At 43.4% G+C, this 18053-nt stretch overlaps 1 protein-coding gene across 1 annotated transcript in view; it reads right to left on the reverse strand.

Moving 5' to 3' along the window:
- kcnk12 (potassium channel, subfamily K, member 12) overlaps positions 1-16969 on the reverse strand; it is a 24195-nt gene extending 7226 nt beyond the window's left edge. Inside the window, exon 1 of the mRNA XM_042066580.1 lies at positions 15554-16969. Coding sequence (XP_041922514.1) covers positions 15554-15890 — 337 coding nt within the window. The 5' untranslated portion in view covers positions 15891-16969. The remainder of the gene's footprint in view (positions 1-15553) is intronic.
- Positions 16970-18053: the final 1084 nt, after the last annotated feature.

The raw sequence follows: 18053 nt of genomic DNA on the forward strand, positions 1-18053 counted from the left end.
GAGATGAGAGAGGGTGGGTGTGGGGAACGAAGACTGGAGGGAACCAGAGCAGGGGATAAGCAGAGCCTGTCAGGTTTGCTGTGATCGTTGCGTTCAAGAGTCCAAGTAAAAGTGTAGACCATAACTGTAGCACACCAAACAGGTCTCTCTCTCTCTCACTCTCTCTCTCACTCTCTCTCTCACTTTTGGTAAGGGTCTGTGAAATTGTTTCAGGCTAGCTTAGTTTTATTATGTGTATTTATAATGTTTATGTATATACTGTATGTTTACTGTATGTATAATGTGTATGTATAATGTGTATGTGTATATTATGTGTATAGTAAGTAAGTATGTATATATACTCTTTTGATCCCGTGAGGGAAATTTGGTCTCTGCATTTATCACAATCTGTGAATTAGTGAAACACACTCAGCACACAGTGAGGTGAAGCACACACTAATCCCGGCGCAGTGAGCTGCCTGCAACAACAGCGGCGCTCGGGGAGCAGTGAGGGGTTATGTGCCTTGCTCAAGGGCACTTCAGCCGTGCCTACTGGTCGCGGTTCGAACCAGCAATCCTCCGGTTACAAGTCCGAAGCGCTAACCAGTAGGCCACGGCAGTTTTATTATGTGTATTTATAATGTTTATGTATATACTGTATGTTTACTGTATGTATAATGTGTATGTGTATATTATGTGTATGTTTATGCCTTACATATTAATTCTAATGTAACTTAGAGGAATTCCTGAACATCAGATTTACCTACCAACAAATGTATAGTCTCTGAACTGGCCTGTAAAATACATTGTGTGTATGAAATACAAATCCAGACAATTTCATACAGAATGGAAACAGTGACTGGATGTGCACAGACAGGTGTATTGTATTTTACACTCTCTTCCCCATGTTCCTCACTCTCCAACAGTTATCAAATCCTGCTGGCCTGCGTCTGTCTGATTTTTATTGTCTGTTGGCATTCAATTTGCTATCTGTGAGGACCCTGCTGCAAGTTCTAATGGTCCATGCTATTGCCATTCGAGGAATTGTTTTTTTTTTTTGTAAAGAATGAGCCTTACCTCCAGACATCCATGAACATTCATTTATTTTCAGTTCATTGACATTGTTCCTGTTGCAGTTATGGCTACATATGAAATCATATATATTATATGATTTCTCCTCTGATTTCATTCACAGGGAGAGTGAATATACATTTCCTTACACATTACTGCACCTTTAAACATTATTCCATGGTCCTTTTAATGTCTCATTGTAATATCATATACGTAGATTCTATTGAGTGGGTTTAGCAAACAGGCTTTTCTCAACATAATGGGATCGTTTTCTATGATACAGCATCTGTCTGCTTCTGAAACAAGAGCAACCACTAACAAAAAGAGGCACAACATTACATCTCAATCGATGTGCTAACTAAACACAGTTTGTTTGCCATGTAAGCACAATGCTACAGCACCAAAGCCCATCTCAAATAAGCATGTACAGAGGCTATTTGTAAACCTTTATGTCTACCTAACCCAGCTGGGTAAATTCAACAATAACTCCATTAATCTCAACGCCATATCCAAGTTCTGTGTCCTGGCTTTTCATGTACAAACCCAATGCCTGAAGGTGAACTGTCACTCACAAGTGGCAAACTGTCTTTAAAACTGCGGGCTCTACGACCGAAATAACACACTCCATAAGCCACCGGGTCATGTCTCCGGTACACTGTGCCAGTGTATGCACAGGGTATGTTTAAACAGGCACGCCAAAGTACAAAGGAAGCCAGTGCAGTTGGACAATACAAACACAGCTGCCCAAGGGGCGAGACCTTCTTTGGAGCGTCAACAATCACACTTAAATCAGCACGAGACCCTTTGATGTGGACCAACGGCCGTGGTCTATCATAACTCTGGGTGGCAGGCAGAGCAATCACGCTCATTCAAACCACTGCCGTACAGAATAATAGAGGCTGCAGGCACTTTTGAAAAGACCAAAATAAAAAAAAAGAATGCGCATGAAATATGTTCTTTATTTTAGCACGTCCTCTTGTGTGATACGTGGAGCTGGACTCTGCAGAGCGGCTACTGGTGTGAGTGATGGAACAGAGACAGGGGGGTAAATATCCACTGACAGGAAACTGCAGGCTCCTTGGTGCCAGTCCAAAACAAGAGGGCTACCAAGCAAATTCACACCCGCTGCAGATATGAGGGATCATCTTATTGGAAAGGGGAGAGGAGGAGGGGGAGGAGGAAGAGGAGGAGGGGGAGGAGGAAGAGGAGGAGGAAGAGGAGGAGGGGGAGGAGGGGGAGGAGGAAGAGGAGGAGGGGGAGGAGGAAGAGGAGGAGGGGGAGGAGGAAGAGGAGGAGGAAAAAAGCAAATGCCAAACAGCAAATATCTCACACCAAGCCACGGGAAAGGGGGAGAATGCGGACTATCGATCAGGAATCTCTCGGCAATAGAAGTGTTGGAGTCACCCATCAGCAGTTTGTGCAGACACTTTCACCACCCTCCCGCACTGAGACGCCGTCAGAGGAAGATGCTTCAGGGCGTCCTAAAAAACAGAATCTATATTCCTGCAACCCGCTGAAATCTGCAAAGTACCATTAACGGTGTGGCGTGCCAGGATCCTTGGGCGAAAATGAGGGAAAAAAGTTTTGTGAATAAAAGGCAAATATGCTGACAGGTCTTGGAAACGTCCACTCTAACCCTCCAGGCTATCAGTTATGAAGTTAAAGGTTCTTTTTTATAACAACGTAATTTAATGATTTATGTCCCTAAGTAAAGGGGTCTGAAAAGTAATCTATGCAGACTTGTGAGAATAGAGAACACTTTCTCTATTCTTACACACGCACACTCACACTGACACAATTAAACACATACACACACTCACACTTCTCTCTCTCTCTCTCTCTCTCTCTCTCTCTCTCTCTCTCTCTCTCTCTCTCTCTCTCTCTCTCTCTCTCACACACACTCACAAACACACACACACCCACACAAAGACAACTACATACACCCAGAGAATAAACTGCTGTCTCAGAAGAGGGACCTTGGCACTGTGCCCTGTCACTTCTCATCAGATTACGTAGTAGCAGCCCGCGTTACGGGAAGAGCTCCTCCAGCAGCTCTGCCGGCTCCTGTGCGAGCTCCCAAACCCTCTGGAGCCTTTCCCACGGCCTCATGTTGTTGCTCTTTCAAACGATATTGCAACAAGGCTCATTGGATATAAAATGATAGGACAACTTGTCTAATTAAGGGACCCCCCTTAATTGATACTTTATTTTTTTTATACTGGCTTACAGTTTTTCACCATCATTTTCACGCTTGTTCAATGTTCTATCCACTTTAAAACTTGCACCTGTGCGCATTTGGTTTCTGTGCGAAATGTGATACAAAACATCTCATACTTCACCCAAAAGTTGTGATGCAGCAAATGCCATCACCAAGCAAGGTGTGGTGAATTCTGTACTAATACAAACTACTGTAAACTGCACTACTGAAACTTAGAGGCTTGACTGAAGCAATTTAAAAAATACAGTATTTGAAACTACTGAAAATAGACACAGCTGTACTGCATTATGTGAGCCATAATGCATCTGTGTGCCTCACAGCAGTGGTCAGTCGGAATGAAAATCAGTGCAGGTTGGAGGGAGGTCCCCATGAATATGACGAGTCTGGTGGAACACTTGCCATCTCTGATGACTCCACAGAGTTGGGGAATGGATCAGAGCAGAGCCAAGAAAAAAGGGGTGGAGGACAAGGCAGAAGGAGAGGCAGTCTAGATCAATTTAAATGGCCTTTAAAGCTTGGGTGGCACTTTGTTTGTGTGGGCACAGAGGGTCACCTGTACTTAACCAAGCGAGACTCTGTTTAACCTTCAGACCCAGGATGGTACAGCCAATAGTTCATTTAGTGTACAAATGCTGAGTATCCTCGCTAGAGACAAACTACCTGACTAAGACTAAGGAAGAGAGACGTAGCTTTCCCCTTCCCGCTGTTGTTTGGGTCCTGTTATTATTGTATTATTGTAGCTGTCCCACCCAAGGCTTTGTATACAAATAGAGTTCAGGAAAACATGGCTCTTTATCTTTTAGACATCCAATTAGGGTGTCCTAGATAAGGGCGTGTCTTTTTTTGTAAATGTTTTGCACTTTTTCACTGGGTCGCATTTTTCACCATTGTATTTCTTAAACAATTCTACAACATTAAATCGTCAGTGTTTGGTACGCAAGTTCATTCTGGTTTTTTGTGTGCTCCGGTCCTTCCCTGGGTTCAGTCACCCGAAGTGACCCAGGACCTGCTGCTGATTCTGTGGTCCTGCTCCGTGAGACCCGATGGGCTAGAGTGTGAGTGTTGCTCATTTCCATCTACTTAGAGTATTTAAACTTAGTTGTGTTTTTGGCACCAGACAGATGTCAGTGCTGACAACTCCCAGATAATGTCCCTTATTTCTGTAAGGCATAATAATCAGAAATAGAAAATAGAATTTACAAGGGAGTGCAGTCAACAAGATGATACGTCATTAAATATGTAATTCACTGTCAAAAAAAAAAAAAGAATGACAGCCAAGTCAATTATTTCAAGCAAACCCAAAGGCATTCTGTAGCCAATTTGACTGAATAATAATAAAAAGAACAGTTCCTTAGGTGCCAACGGGACCTGTTATCGCTCTTCATCATTTAGATTTTTTTGAAGTGTTTATTAAAGTGGCACCTGTTTTCAGGAGCATATGCCCTGAGATGTTAATTTAATAATGATTGCAGCAATCTGTAGCTTGTGTGACTATCCCAGTCTCTCTCTCTCTCTCACACATAGACACACACACTCTCCCTCTGAACACAGTCATCATTTCTAATTAATGCAGCGATAGGCTGGGCACAGAGAAGTGCCCTTTCTCACAGAGAGAGAGAGAGAGAGAGAGAGAGAGAGAGAGAGAGAGAAAGCAGAAGCTGATCTGTTTGCCCCGGAGCAGGTCTGGCCATGGGAGGCACCCCTGGGCAGTCTGTGACATCTAGGGGGGTCAGGAGAAATGGAGACCAGTAGGGGCCAGCAGTTACATCTTTCCACCAACACTATCTATCTCTCTCTCTCTTTCTCTCTCTCTCTCTCATTCAGCCATACTTGCTCTTCAGCTTTCTCTCGATCCCCACCTTTCCATTTTTAACTGGTGACATTTACAAGTCCACTGTTTGAACAGCGCATCCCAGGAGACGTGGGAACAGGTGGGGAGAGGGCACGGGACGCTGGCACACTGGCACAGGCCTGACGAGACGCAGCCGATCAGCAGAACCAACTCCACACTCCTCTATCCAGACACAGACAGAGCTTCCATTTTTACAATACAAAATATACAAACCTTGTCAGATATAACACAACACTCTGCACTCATTGCAAGACAAACGACCAGTCATAGTTTCTTTATTGATGCCCATCACGTTCCATGTCCCATACGTGTCCAGGCAGAAGGAATCATACCCTCCTGAGAACCAAGAAAAAAAAGTGTCCAACAATTTTTTGTTGTGATTTCCTTTCTATTTAGGATTAAAAAAACATCTTACAATTTTTATTTTTTTTTAAATTATTTTTATTTTAAATTTTATAGCATGTCCCCTGTGATGGACAAAAGGACCGTTTTAGTATGAAAAGGTAGCCATGAAATGGACAAATTATGCTTTTAGTGGTATTAAATTAAGGGTAAACTTAACCAAATATAAGGGAAAAGGTTATTTATCCTTCTAGACTACTTTATTTGCCTTTTTGGACAGTTTTATCTTTTTTTCTGGATTGTTCATTTTATTTTCATGTTTTTCTTTCATCTGCGATAATTCATTTTTTAGTCTTACTCTTCCTCGCTATCTTCTTGAGGCACAGGTTCATAGTCCTCATCTCTGTTTCACTCACTCATCACCTGAGAGCTCCAAATCTGCCCCCCCCCCCTCATTCATCCTATACAAATGATCTCCTAAATTTCCCAAAAAATCTAAATATTTTGGTCCTGGTGTCCATTATAATGGACAAGTCACTATCATTTCAAAATGTAAATAACTTAACTTCTTTCAAAATTAATCATATGATTCCTGACATTTTCATTAACAAGACCATATATTGCCATCATAATGAATGCTTAATAAGACGACACTATTTTACTTATCTCTCCTCCTTCCATAAAATGTGCTTGTTTTGATGTCAACTATTTCTGAGAACAAGAAAAGAGGAGGTTCCCAGCAACCCAGCCAATAACATGATATATCATTAGAAAGCCCAGGATCCTCTTTAAAAGACCACAGGAATTGATAGAATAGCTCAAAGGGGTAAAGGGGTATGCATCTAGAACTTATGTCCACTACAGAGGACATAGGTCTATGGATTCATCTCAGGAGGATGTGGTGTCCTATTGATGTCCTTTAAGCAGTGGACAACTTAAAAACAGATGGAATTATTCACTGTCGTTAAGAAAGCATCCCTGATGATCCACTGGCAATACCTAACAGCATCCAGACCCCAGCCTCATCAGGTTTTTATTGAGCAGAGTTTAAAGAGATGGCAGTGTAGTCACAGATGTCATTCAATCTGTCTGTCTGTCTGTCTGTCTGTCTTCATACTTCTTGGAAGGAGAAGCTTTGGACCACTTCTATAGGCAAAACCCTGTATTGAGTTAAGAAGCACTCCCTAGAGCTATTTCTGAATGAATTAATCCTCAAATATAGCCTACAGTTGGAGAGTCAGACTATCTGAGCTTCCTTTAAAGAGGCTTTGACTGCATGGTATGGATGTCTCATGTGTTTCGAGGACCAGGCATACTTTCTTTATAAGACCCTCAGTTGTGTTCAAATGGGTAGTTCATATTTGCACAATTTAATGATATAAGATACATTTTTCAGAGAAAATGTATTATGTATATGTGGATATTTTAGTAAAACTAGCTCATAGAAATCCCTTTTCCAGATCATAGCATAAACTGGCTTACATTTAACACATGTAAGAGTCAACAGTTTTGCCTGGGTGAACCCAGATGAACCTGTTAGCAAATTTTAATTTGGTTCTGCAGATTGGCCTGGAAAGAAGTCCTTTGATGTTTTCTTTAGAATTGAGGAAACAACTGCATTTAAGACCTTCCTTTACAAGAAAGCTATGTTTGCTGCACTTCTGAAACAATTTGGTAAGACTTTATGCTGCGTTCCATTTGTCCACCTGAGTTGATTGGATAAATCTGTCTAGACGGGCCAAATCCACCAATCAGATTAACAAAGCGTTCTTCTAATGCCATCTTTTAACATACAAGTTAGGTAAGTAGCTAACGTTAACGTTTTTAAACTTACCATTTGTATGTGACATGAACCTCATCAACGACAATCCCCACCAAGTTTTCATGGTAGGCTACACTTCTGAAGAAAGCATGTTCCTTCCTGTTAAGCATATTCCTCCCATTAAGTAACTAAGATTCAGGGCTACCAAACACTAACTGGAATTGGCTGTGTCTGTGTCCTTCATTCCTCCCAGCTACACTGCAGAGACTTCTAGATTCCTAGCTTCCCCATGAGTACTTGAATATTCGGATAAAACTTCAGCGATAGCTACTTTATGCTCATCTCATCCGTGGACGTCGCCATGTTGTTTAGATTCAACAGTAGCTTCTCGTTGCGTCACACCTATACCTGCCTCAAAACTAACGCTGGACGTTCGTTTGGTGAACTGCTCCAAATTTTCTCTATCGGAGAGATGCCAGACTGATCTGCGAGTGAAAATCTGAAGCTCGCAAGATCAGGATGGTCTCACGAGGCTACCTAAAACTAGTTCTTCTAAAATCTGTTTAAACTACGGACTTGAATGGCTTATTGTTTTTCTAAAACGGTTACTACATATATCTGACAAGATTTCATAAAATAAAGGCACAGCAACGATAAATGTAACAATTTATTCATAGATAATCATTCTTCCGCCAAGAAATATATTTCCTCTATCAGAATGGTTGCCAAGCAACTCTGAGACGCAGCTACTCTAACTTTTGTTGTGGTAGGGCAGTAATATAGAACGAAATGCGGTCAAGGTGTATATTTGTGCTGGATTTTACAAAGGCATCGAACACGATTCAGCCAATCATAATCAAGGACCGGAACTATCCGTTTTAGAATACCAAGTTGTTTTTCCGAGCTACTAACAGGAAGTTGCAAATGGAACGCCCCCTGAAGTTCTATCCCGACTCAAACCCCCGAGTACCCCTGTTCGAATTTCCAAGATGACTGCGCCCATTACTGTAACAATAAATGAGAGCCATAGATATGCACTGTTTATTAGCAGTTCTGTCCGATTTGTGTCTCATTAAAGCTGCAGTTGGCAAGTCTGACAGATTAAGGGGACTTTAGCCAAAATCTTTAATGTTTACAACTCTCATGCCCCTCCCCCACTACCAACGAGCACCCTCTCATCGAGTTTGTGCTCGTCAGTGCGCACCAGACTGTAATTGACAATCAGATCTCACACAGCCCTGCTCTGATTGGACAAGAAGAACCCGGGAGCTGTGGATTTTTGCAAAACAAATAACAGGCTCTGGGTGGAGGTAGAAGTGCTGTTTTTTTCTAAAACCGGTTGATTTATGTTGTTCTGTCGGAGCATAGTGTCAGTTTCAGTGAATATGATCAAAAAAATCTTGCCAACTGTAGCTTTAAATCAGTTGTAGAAACAATAGTGTCCAACCTTTATACGTGGCTATGTTGCTATGATTGTGTAAAATACTGTGTAATGCTTTGTTACAAACTGGTATTGCTATATCTGGTAAAAACTGCTAACAACAGACAACTGATAACAAACAATAGCATTTTGTTTTGTTTTTCTTGTTTGGACGTTTGGAAACGGGTGCCAATGGGATCCTTTCAAAACATTAGCAGCATCTATGAAAGGACAACTGGGAAGTATACCCAATCATTACATTGTATCAAACTGACGAAATAACTAGAAACAACACCTCAATCCACTATTTTTCCACTAGATTTTTATCCACTAGATTTTTACTGCAAAACCAATATGTCCCCTTTTGCTCTCTTTGCGGTTTGTGCAGAGAAGAAACTTGCAAGAATAAAAAAGAAATAGCAATTTAGACCAATGTCCATCCACCCTAGTACACAGAGTTCTCATATGCAGGATGTCACTTATTTTCACAGAACTGGTGTTTACAAACACTACAAATACATTTACAGTAATCTTTTCCCATATGTGCTTTGCACATTTTGGATACATTTTATATCAATTCAAGTCTTCCCTACTTCAAGCTTTGTGCAAATCTTTGTTCTGTTTTAGAGCTTTCCACTCTGCCTCTGCAGTGCTTCCCAAACATGCTCTCTCTTTAGCATGAATCTCAGCAGCCTAATTAATTCGTTCTCATGAAACGCAATGATACCCGCATGCATGTGTTACTATTCCATGAATGGTAATGTGCCGAGTTTTCATTAAAAGGGTCAGCACACTGAAATCAGCGTGATGGATTAAAATGAAATGAGAGTGAAGGAGAGGGAATAAGTCAGGCAGGCAGGCAGGCAGGCAGAGAGAAGTGCAGGTTCAGATCCATCCCTCTGATTTGGAGCGATGGAGAGAGCGTCCAAGCTGAGACCAGGGGGGGAGGACAGAGGGAGAGAGGGAGAAAGGGAGAGGAAAAAGGAGAGAGAACAATGATGCATGATCCAATCACAGGGTGATGTTCACACCGCCGTGACCAAGTGGCTACTATAAAAGAATGAGAAGGGGGAAGGAACAGGGAGAGAGAAAGAGAAAGAGTGTGTGTGTGTGTGTGTGTGTGTGTGTGTGTGTGTGTGTGTGTGTGTGTGTGTGTGTGTGTGCACGTGTGCGAGTGAGAGAGAGACAGAGAGAGAGTATGTGTCTGTGTGTGTGTGTGTGTGTGTGTGTGCATGTGTGACTGAGAGAGAGACAGAGAGAGTATGTGTGTGTGTGAGCGAGAGAGTGAGTGTGTTTGTTTGTGTGTGTGTGTGTGTACGTGTGTGTGTGAGAGAGAGAGAGAGAGAGAGAGAGAAACAGAGAGTGAGAGAGACAGGCAGGGAGAGAGACAAGAAGACGAAGTGAATTTTGACTGTGGTGGTTACAGAGATAGAATCTTGGATATATATTTGTGGCCCTGGACCCGGCGGCCATAACAAAAACATTGCTCCAAACCAGCAGCCTCAGGCTTGCTCAAGACCTGCACACAGTAGCATTTGCCACCCTGCAGTTTCACTGACGTTCAGCTCAGGCTGCGCTGCCAAGTATACAGTATATGGGAAGTATACTCGAGAATAGAGGTATTGTTAACGCTAATGCTTTACAGTTGACTGCACCAGTGTTCCTGTTATACATAATATAATAAATAATGTCATTTTGGAGAGCATGTGAACTCAGTTCCTTGACTCAGAACTTCCAGCATGACAAGGTACGTCGACATAAGGGATGCCAAAAAGGCAATGAAATGGAATGAGGATTACATGCACAACCAAATGAAAATGACCACTACAGTCCTTAAATTTGGACCCTACATGACACTGGTGAAATGATTTCGAACAAGCTGTTTTGACGCAAGAATCAGTTTCGCCCCTTTCTTGTACAACAACAAGTCTCTCAAGCAGTAAACAGAAACAAGTTTAAACTGAGAAGGTTTTTATACCTGCTGTGCTAGCCAGGGCTCCAGCAAATCAGGTGCTCACAGCCCATGGACTCTACCACAGCCAGCTGAGGACTAAGCACCTGTAAAAGCCTGCAAAATCCTGCCTGTGGTAAGACAGGTGTGTCAAACACGTTCCCGTTCCACCTGGTTAAGTCTCTCACCCTGGTCATGCCAAAAGGAATGCCGGCTCCTCAAAGGGGAAAAAAGCACCTTGGCCATGGGGGCTTAGAGGTAGAACTGCCCGAATGTCTTTCTTCATTTCACAGCAATTCACTGCAGAGCTGACTGACAAGCATTCCTTTGGGAGTTAGAAGAGAAGAGAATGAGAGAGAGAGAGAGAGAGAGAGAGAGAGAGAGAGAGAGAGAGAGAGCTGTCATTAATTCTGGGCGAGGTAAATATGGAGCTACGTCAAATCTAAGAGTAAGTTTGGAGCCAGAGGATTTTCTCCTCAGCCGCCAGCTGAGTTAGGAGAGCCTCCTTCCCCCATTTCAAAGTTAATCTACACCTTTCCACTTTTATAGACTGCTGATGAAAATAGGCTGTGCACAGCGAGGAACTGCTCTGTCTCTACATACGGCGTGAGATACATTTTGGAGCTGTACTAATTTTTGTCTGAAGGCTCACCAGGACCACCCTCCCCCTGAGCACCTAAAACTCTCACCCAGACCAAACTATGACAGGATACGGCAATGGATGTACCTCACCAATTATTCTCCCTGTCACAATGTCAAAGCACTGCGTAGTGGGAGAGGCAATGGGCAGCGCAGCATTCCACCCCCCTCTATTTGTCTGATTGTGGTGGTGACAGCAGGAGCAATAAAACACGTGGCCAGACTACAAGGCTAGCTGGACACAATGCCAGACAGCCGTGAGCATTCTGTGAGAGAGTGTGAGAGAGAGAGAGGGAGAGAGAGTAACAAAGCCTCAGACATCTGTGGTCAAGGGGCGCAGGAGATAGGGCACAGGGCTCGAAGAGATAAGAAACAACGCGGCCTTGGGTCGGCCACAGGACAAGCAGCACACTGACATACAGAGCAGAGCAGAGCAGAGAGGAGCAGGGGGAGGGCAACCGAGGCTTTCATCTTTATCTCCCAAACACACTTGCCCGGTGTATCTGGGAATGGATGTGTGGGGATTCTTTTAAGCACTTGAGTTTGGGGTCTGCTTTTAAAAACGTGGCAGAAGAGGTCCAGGAAAGATGTGATCACTGGGCAATTCAGATAGCTTTGTAAGAAACAGTGCACAAGGTTGTGTTTGTGTGTGTTTGTGTGTGTTTGTGTGAGTGTGTGTGTGTGTGTGTGTGTGTGTGTGTGTGTGTGTGTGTGTGTGTTTGTGACAGAGAAAGAATGTATGTGTCTATCTGTGTCATCCATTCAGTTTGCCTTGAGTTGCCTGTAAACAGTGTTTGTACAAGCATTGCGTTTGTGTCGAGGTCACCTACACAAATTCTCTTGACACTTTATTTCATCAGCCGGTATAGGCTGCCATAAGTGACAATGTTACAAATATTCAACAAATCTTCAGCTTATAACATCAGCCTACAGTAACTCTGAACTACACCCCGGTTATCTGTCAACTAACCCTCCCTAACCCAGAACTGAAGCCTATCTCCACTGCTCTCTGTCAGCAGAGCATCCACAGATGGCTTGTCGATTGCCTTTGGTGGGGCATCCAAATAAAGTAGGCCCCAAACTCCAGAGAGTACTGTATGTCTCAAGCACTGTGTCTATTAATAGACATGTTGTTGCTTCGCAGTCGCAGTAATTAGCCTCTGGACATTAATGACGTTTCCCAGTTTGACAGTCTTGTGTGCTCCAGCATGATTGATAGAGGGAGCCTGGTACAACACGATTGGACTGGATACATAATTCCCAGAAATGGGATTCTGACTGCATGCAGCATTGTCCGCATCTCCTTTTAGTGACGTCCTACCGTCGACTAATCCAGTGGACAAGACAAACAAGGGACGTATTTGGTGATTTTACACAAAAATAAAAACACAGGAAGAAAAAGGGTTCACATGTTGATTGAGCAGACACTAGCCGCCATATAAATGCATATTTTATGCTATGTCAGCTGCTATTAAACGCACAGAGCAAAAGCTCCCGGAGAAGATTTACATAGCAAGGCTATACACACTCATGATCGCATCATGAGTAAATACTAGGCCAATCGATCACTTCAAACACACACCACTTTCAACAGGAAGCATATTAAACGCACTCAGCCACTCTTCTCAGAGCTGTGCATGGTGCACAAAGGCTGTGTATTTCATCAGAATATCTGCCCAGGGAAATGGAAATGTGAATGTGACCCCATAACTTCAGATTACCAACACATTATTTTAGCAGTTGATCTATAGTAGGAAGACAGGGCACAAACTCAGCTCAATCTCCCAAATCTTCCATTGTTTAAGTGGGAGTGGAATAGTCTGGACTCTTAAAAAGTCATCATGAGAGGCGAAAGCATTAATCTGACATGGATGATGGTGTGTTCTGGAACAGACTGTACTGAGGCAGACTTAAGAGGTTGTTGGGTTCGGGTTTTTACGGCAGTAGATTGTAAAGATGTCACTCTCTAAAGTTGTGGATGAAGGTAGTTTTCTGCAGGGTGCGGTGTACCAAGGGCAGCATATGCAGCACTGAGAAAGCCTCCCTTGTACCCTCACATACCATATGCACACACACACACACGCATACACACACACAGAATACACTCTCATCCTGGAGAGCGAAGAATTGCTCTCCTATGGTGTTATCAGATGAAGATGCAAATTAACACTGAAATCCATGCATCAGAACAAAGCAATTGAAAAGCAATCAGAAGAATCCAGAAGCATCTCAGCACAACACCCACCCACACATATCCTTAACCCCCCACCCCTCAAAGCATCCCCAAAACAACAATATGCAATGGACCAGCTAACACATGTCAAGGCTAGCTGACACATTCACTCACAGTCTCGTGTGCACTTGCAAACACACACACACACACACACACACACACACACACACACACGCACACACACACATGCACAGTGCGTAGTGTGTTCACACATGTCAGTCCAGAGGAACCTCTGGGGAGTGACTCCTGCCCGTTTGTTCAGCCAGTCACGGTTTGACAAGGCCCCTGTGTTTCACTTTCCCATCTCTCTCTCCACTATCATTCTATTCTTATCTCGCGCTTTGTCCATTTTTTCCAAAACGCTGAATGTCAGTTTTATGAGTATACAGGATTCATGTCAGCTGTCTCTATGAGTGTGTGTGTGTGTGTGTGTGTGTGTGTGTGTGTGTGTGTGTGTGTGTGTGTGTGTGTATGTGTGTGTGTGTGTGTGTGTGTGTGTGTGTGCACGCGTGCACATTTGTGCCTGTCTACTGTGAAGTGAGTCTGCTGTCAATTTCACTGGCAGTAAAAAAAAAAGCCAAAAACCCCTTTCCCTTCTGCAGGCACAGTAAGAGCACGCCATCCCCTCCACCTACTACAGACACAGATAGGGTGAAAACAAGGGGGAAGAGAGAGAATGTGTTTCAGAAAGGCTGCCAGTGTTTCTCTCTCACACACACATAGACAAATAGGTGCGCGCACACACACACACACACACACAGTTAATAGTCTACTCCTACTATTCTATTCCCACTACTCAAATCTCCTGCACTTGATCATTCATCAGTTCTCAGAGGAGGGACAAATTGCCGTCTGTGGACTGGGTTGGAAATAGACCACTTGAGTCCAGCTGACCAGGCAGAAGGCCTAGGATTGCCTCAGCTACTGTTAACCATCACTGGCAGACGTTTTGAGAGCTGGCCTGACCTGGGACTACAAAGACCGATTGCTCTTTTGTGACCTATTGCACGAGAATTGTAAATGCTACGCAAGCAGACCAGGGGAATGAATAATGACCCTGTTCCAGGACCTGAAGCACGGTGCCAGCTCTGCAGCTATGATAGGCCACAGGAGGTAATGGAACCCAAGCCCAGACCATGGGCTGCCAGATTAACCAGAGAACTGCGCTGCCAAACGAGCGGCAATGCAAGGGAAATAGCACAGCAACAGGAAATCATCATGTATCCTGGTGTAAAGCCAGTGGGGAAAGTAAACATGTAAACCGGGATCTGTTGTCTTTTGTACCACTCCAGCACTCTGCATATGAAAGAAAACATAAGAAATGTTGGAGAACACATCTTTGAAGAGGGGATGTGATATACATGGCGGATCAACAAAAACAACTGTGCTTGCTTAAAAAATGCCTAGCCACTACAACTCCCGGACCACCTAGCACAGAGAAGCAAAAGCCTGAGGAACCACCTTGAAGAGATGGTAGTTCTGGGGGAAACCTGTGTGCTCTCCCCCATCTCTCAGGTGTAGCCCAAAGGGGCATTCATATCAGGATAAGGAGACTGATGGCAGAGGTCATCTACTGTGGACAGAGTGGGATGGTACTGAGAGAGAGAGAGTAAGAGAGTGAGGTGGATGCCTCAGCTGTGCTGTAATGATTAGGGTCCATCCGCTCAATGGTCCCCCTGGGATTCAATTTAATTCACACTGATGTAAGCCCACCGAGTCCACAATGTTTGTACGTCCTCCTGCTATATTTAGAGAGGCCATGTCTTGAATGAAGGTTGAGAAATCCCAAGGACATACTTGCCTTAATTTCCGTAATGTGCTAAAAATCATTAATGTGATTTCACGGAAGAGTCTGGAGACCAAGGTGGAAGGAAGGACACTGTGCAATGCATTGTGCAACACCTGCCATTCAATACAACAGTCCTTCCTTAAATGATATAACCATTAGAGATAGCTGTAATCAGATTATCTTATTATTCAGTTTCCGAATCATATAAATTCAAATAACCCGGGCTGTTCAGGCAACATCTTAAAAGTAACGAAAAGGATGATTGATGAAACATGGTGTATGAAGATTGTAACTCACCTATAGTTGACACCACTGTCCCAACAAAGTAAAAAGCTCCTGTAAAATCCCATCTTGGTCTTAAAGAATCAACTCGAATGCCGGCGGCGATAGCAGCCTCGTAGTCCCGGAGGAGAGCGTTCAGATCCTGCAGGCTGATGTTGAATGTCTCGCTGAAGTTGAAAAGTGCCTTGTTCCAGCGCCCGTGGGCTTGGAGCTCCGAGGGCCTCTCGACTGCGGAAAACACCGCAGCACCGCAAAGCAAGTAGAGTATAATTAGGATGGCAAGAAGCAAGAAGCGGCCGTTGTCTTCGTTTAGGTGAAGGGAGCGGCAGCCTTGCAGTCGCAGTCCAGGCATTATCCAAATTTCAGCACCACCAGCGCAGGGGACAGCGACCAGCTCAGCACAGACGGAGGGAACGACATTCGCTTGGATCGCACTTAAGTAGCTTACCTTGTTCCTCCCCAAAGTGTTATGGCTATAGACAGTACAATAATAGTACAGTACACTTACTATTAGTTGTACTACTATTAGTATTACTACTTAGTCTTAGATTGCTTAGTCTACATTATAATTTAGTAAGCCTAAGTCATACCGCTATGGGGGAAAGCTCACACCACTTGTAGGTTTATTTTTTTTAAATCAATACTTTTCTCGCATGCCGGAAAGAGTCCTATCACATCCTTAGTTATCCCTCGGTTCCAGATGATCACCGTACAATGCAAAATTGTTCGTGATGGTTACATATCCAAGAGGAATTTCAAAGTGTTGTTGTCTATTAAATCCACTATGAATAAAAACAAAGGATCCTCGCAATGTTATTGAAGTCAGCTGAGTTGATGTCTTTACCATCTAGCATGCCACCGATGAATTGACCGCCAGCTCATCCTTTGCTTCGCTGCACCAAATAGTCTCCTCAGAAATCATGTCACTTTTGGTCGCAAGCCTTGTATTCAACCCGTTCGATTAAAAGGTTTGTTGAGGGGGAAAGAAAAAATAGTTGCGCTTCACTGATCCGGGTACGTCATATTTATTATTCACATTTGTTAATTCTTCTCTTTTCCCACAAACTCACTGTGTATCTCTGGCGGGATCTATGATGCGGATATAATGCGCAGCCTGGTATCCAAATGTAGACGAATTCGTCTGTTGCATTAAATATTACATCCCGTAACAAAACTCATCGTCATCCGGAGTCCAGAGCCAGGCTTGCCTCTCCCATACCAGTCAACAAGGCAAGCGGTGAAAAACACCAAAAAGAGCGAGACTTTCTTAAAAATTCAATTCAGCACGCATGTGTTCGGATACTTGTGTCTGATTGCAAAGCAACACAATCGCGCCCCTTGCTTCCATGAAGTGAAGTGAATTCGTTGGAGAAAGCGAGTAATCTCACACGGTGTAGGGTACGAAAGATCGCCTTTCCTCCTACCGCTCCAAATGTGTGTCTTGGCCGAAATCCAAGGGAACTCACAGTAGAGCGACATGGTTCATGGTAGCCTATCGTTAGTTTGAATCAACTCTTCTGTTGTTTCCGATAATAGGTGTTAATGTGACACCGTGCTACTGCACCTTGTCTTCTGAGTTGTGTGGGACTGATATGATTCAGATGACAGACCCTGCGCTCCCAGAAGACAGAATCAACGTGTTGCGTTGTCCCTCATATCTCTGTCAGACTTTCTCTCCAGAAAAACCGTTCTGAAATAAGTCAAACTGATGAAGGCGCATCTCCCTCTCTCTCTCTCTCTCTCTCTCTCTCTCTCTCTCTCTCTCTCTCGTGTTCAGAGCCAAAGGCGTTCCCAAATGCGCAAAAAGACGCTTAGCTGGCAAGAGTGGCAACCATTTGAAATCATTGTATTGGCCTATGAAAAAAGGTAAAAATTGAGAGTGTGGGACACCAATACACAGACACAGAAGTAAGAATATCAAAATGGTTTGACCAATTTCACAAATAGGCTCATCAAGTGGGTCCGACCGTGTTAGGTTACAATGTCATTTTAGTGATCTGCAATTATTTGATTTACCGTGTCTGACGGTGGAATAATTTCAATAGAATAGACGTCAGTTGACAAGACTCATTTAGGCTATTTTTTTAAATGAAAGTTAAAATGATCAATAGTCAGTGGTCAATCTAAATGGTAACATATATAAACCCAAGCATAACTGTCCAGTGCTTTCAGCGCAGATCAATGTCATGCATTGGCAGGTAATTTAGAACATACACACAATTATATCTATAGGTCATCGAAAAATACGGGATAGTTTGACAGGGACATTGGATAAAAAGTACTCCGGAGAATAAAACCTTACATAACCCCCCCACCCACCCCCTGCAAAACATGCCTGTGTTCTGCAGCCTTTTCTCAAGGAGGGAAATAATTGTAGATCACAGGAGTGCAATCCAGCAAGTTAATGAAAATAGCTGAATCAATTATGTAATTAAAATGCCTTATCTAATAAACAACACAAGCACTGTGAGACTACTTGCTCTACTTCTTTAGATGCAGTATATTACTCAGAGGG

The sequence above is a fragment of the Alosa sapidissima genome, chromosome 16, assembly GCF_018492685.1.
Source record: "Alosa sapidissima isolate fAloSap1 chromosome 16, fAloSap1.pri, whole genome shotgun sequence".
In the NCBI taxonomy this organism is placed as follows: Eukaryota; Metazoa; Chordata; class Actinopteri; order Clupeiformes; family Clupeidae; genus Alosa; species Alosa sapidissima.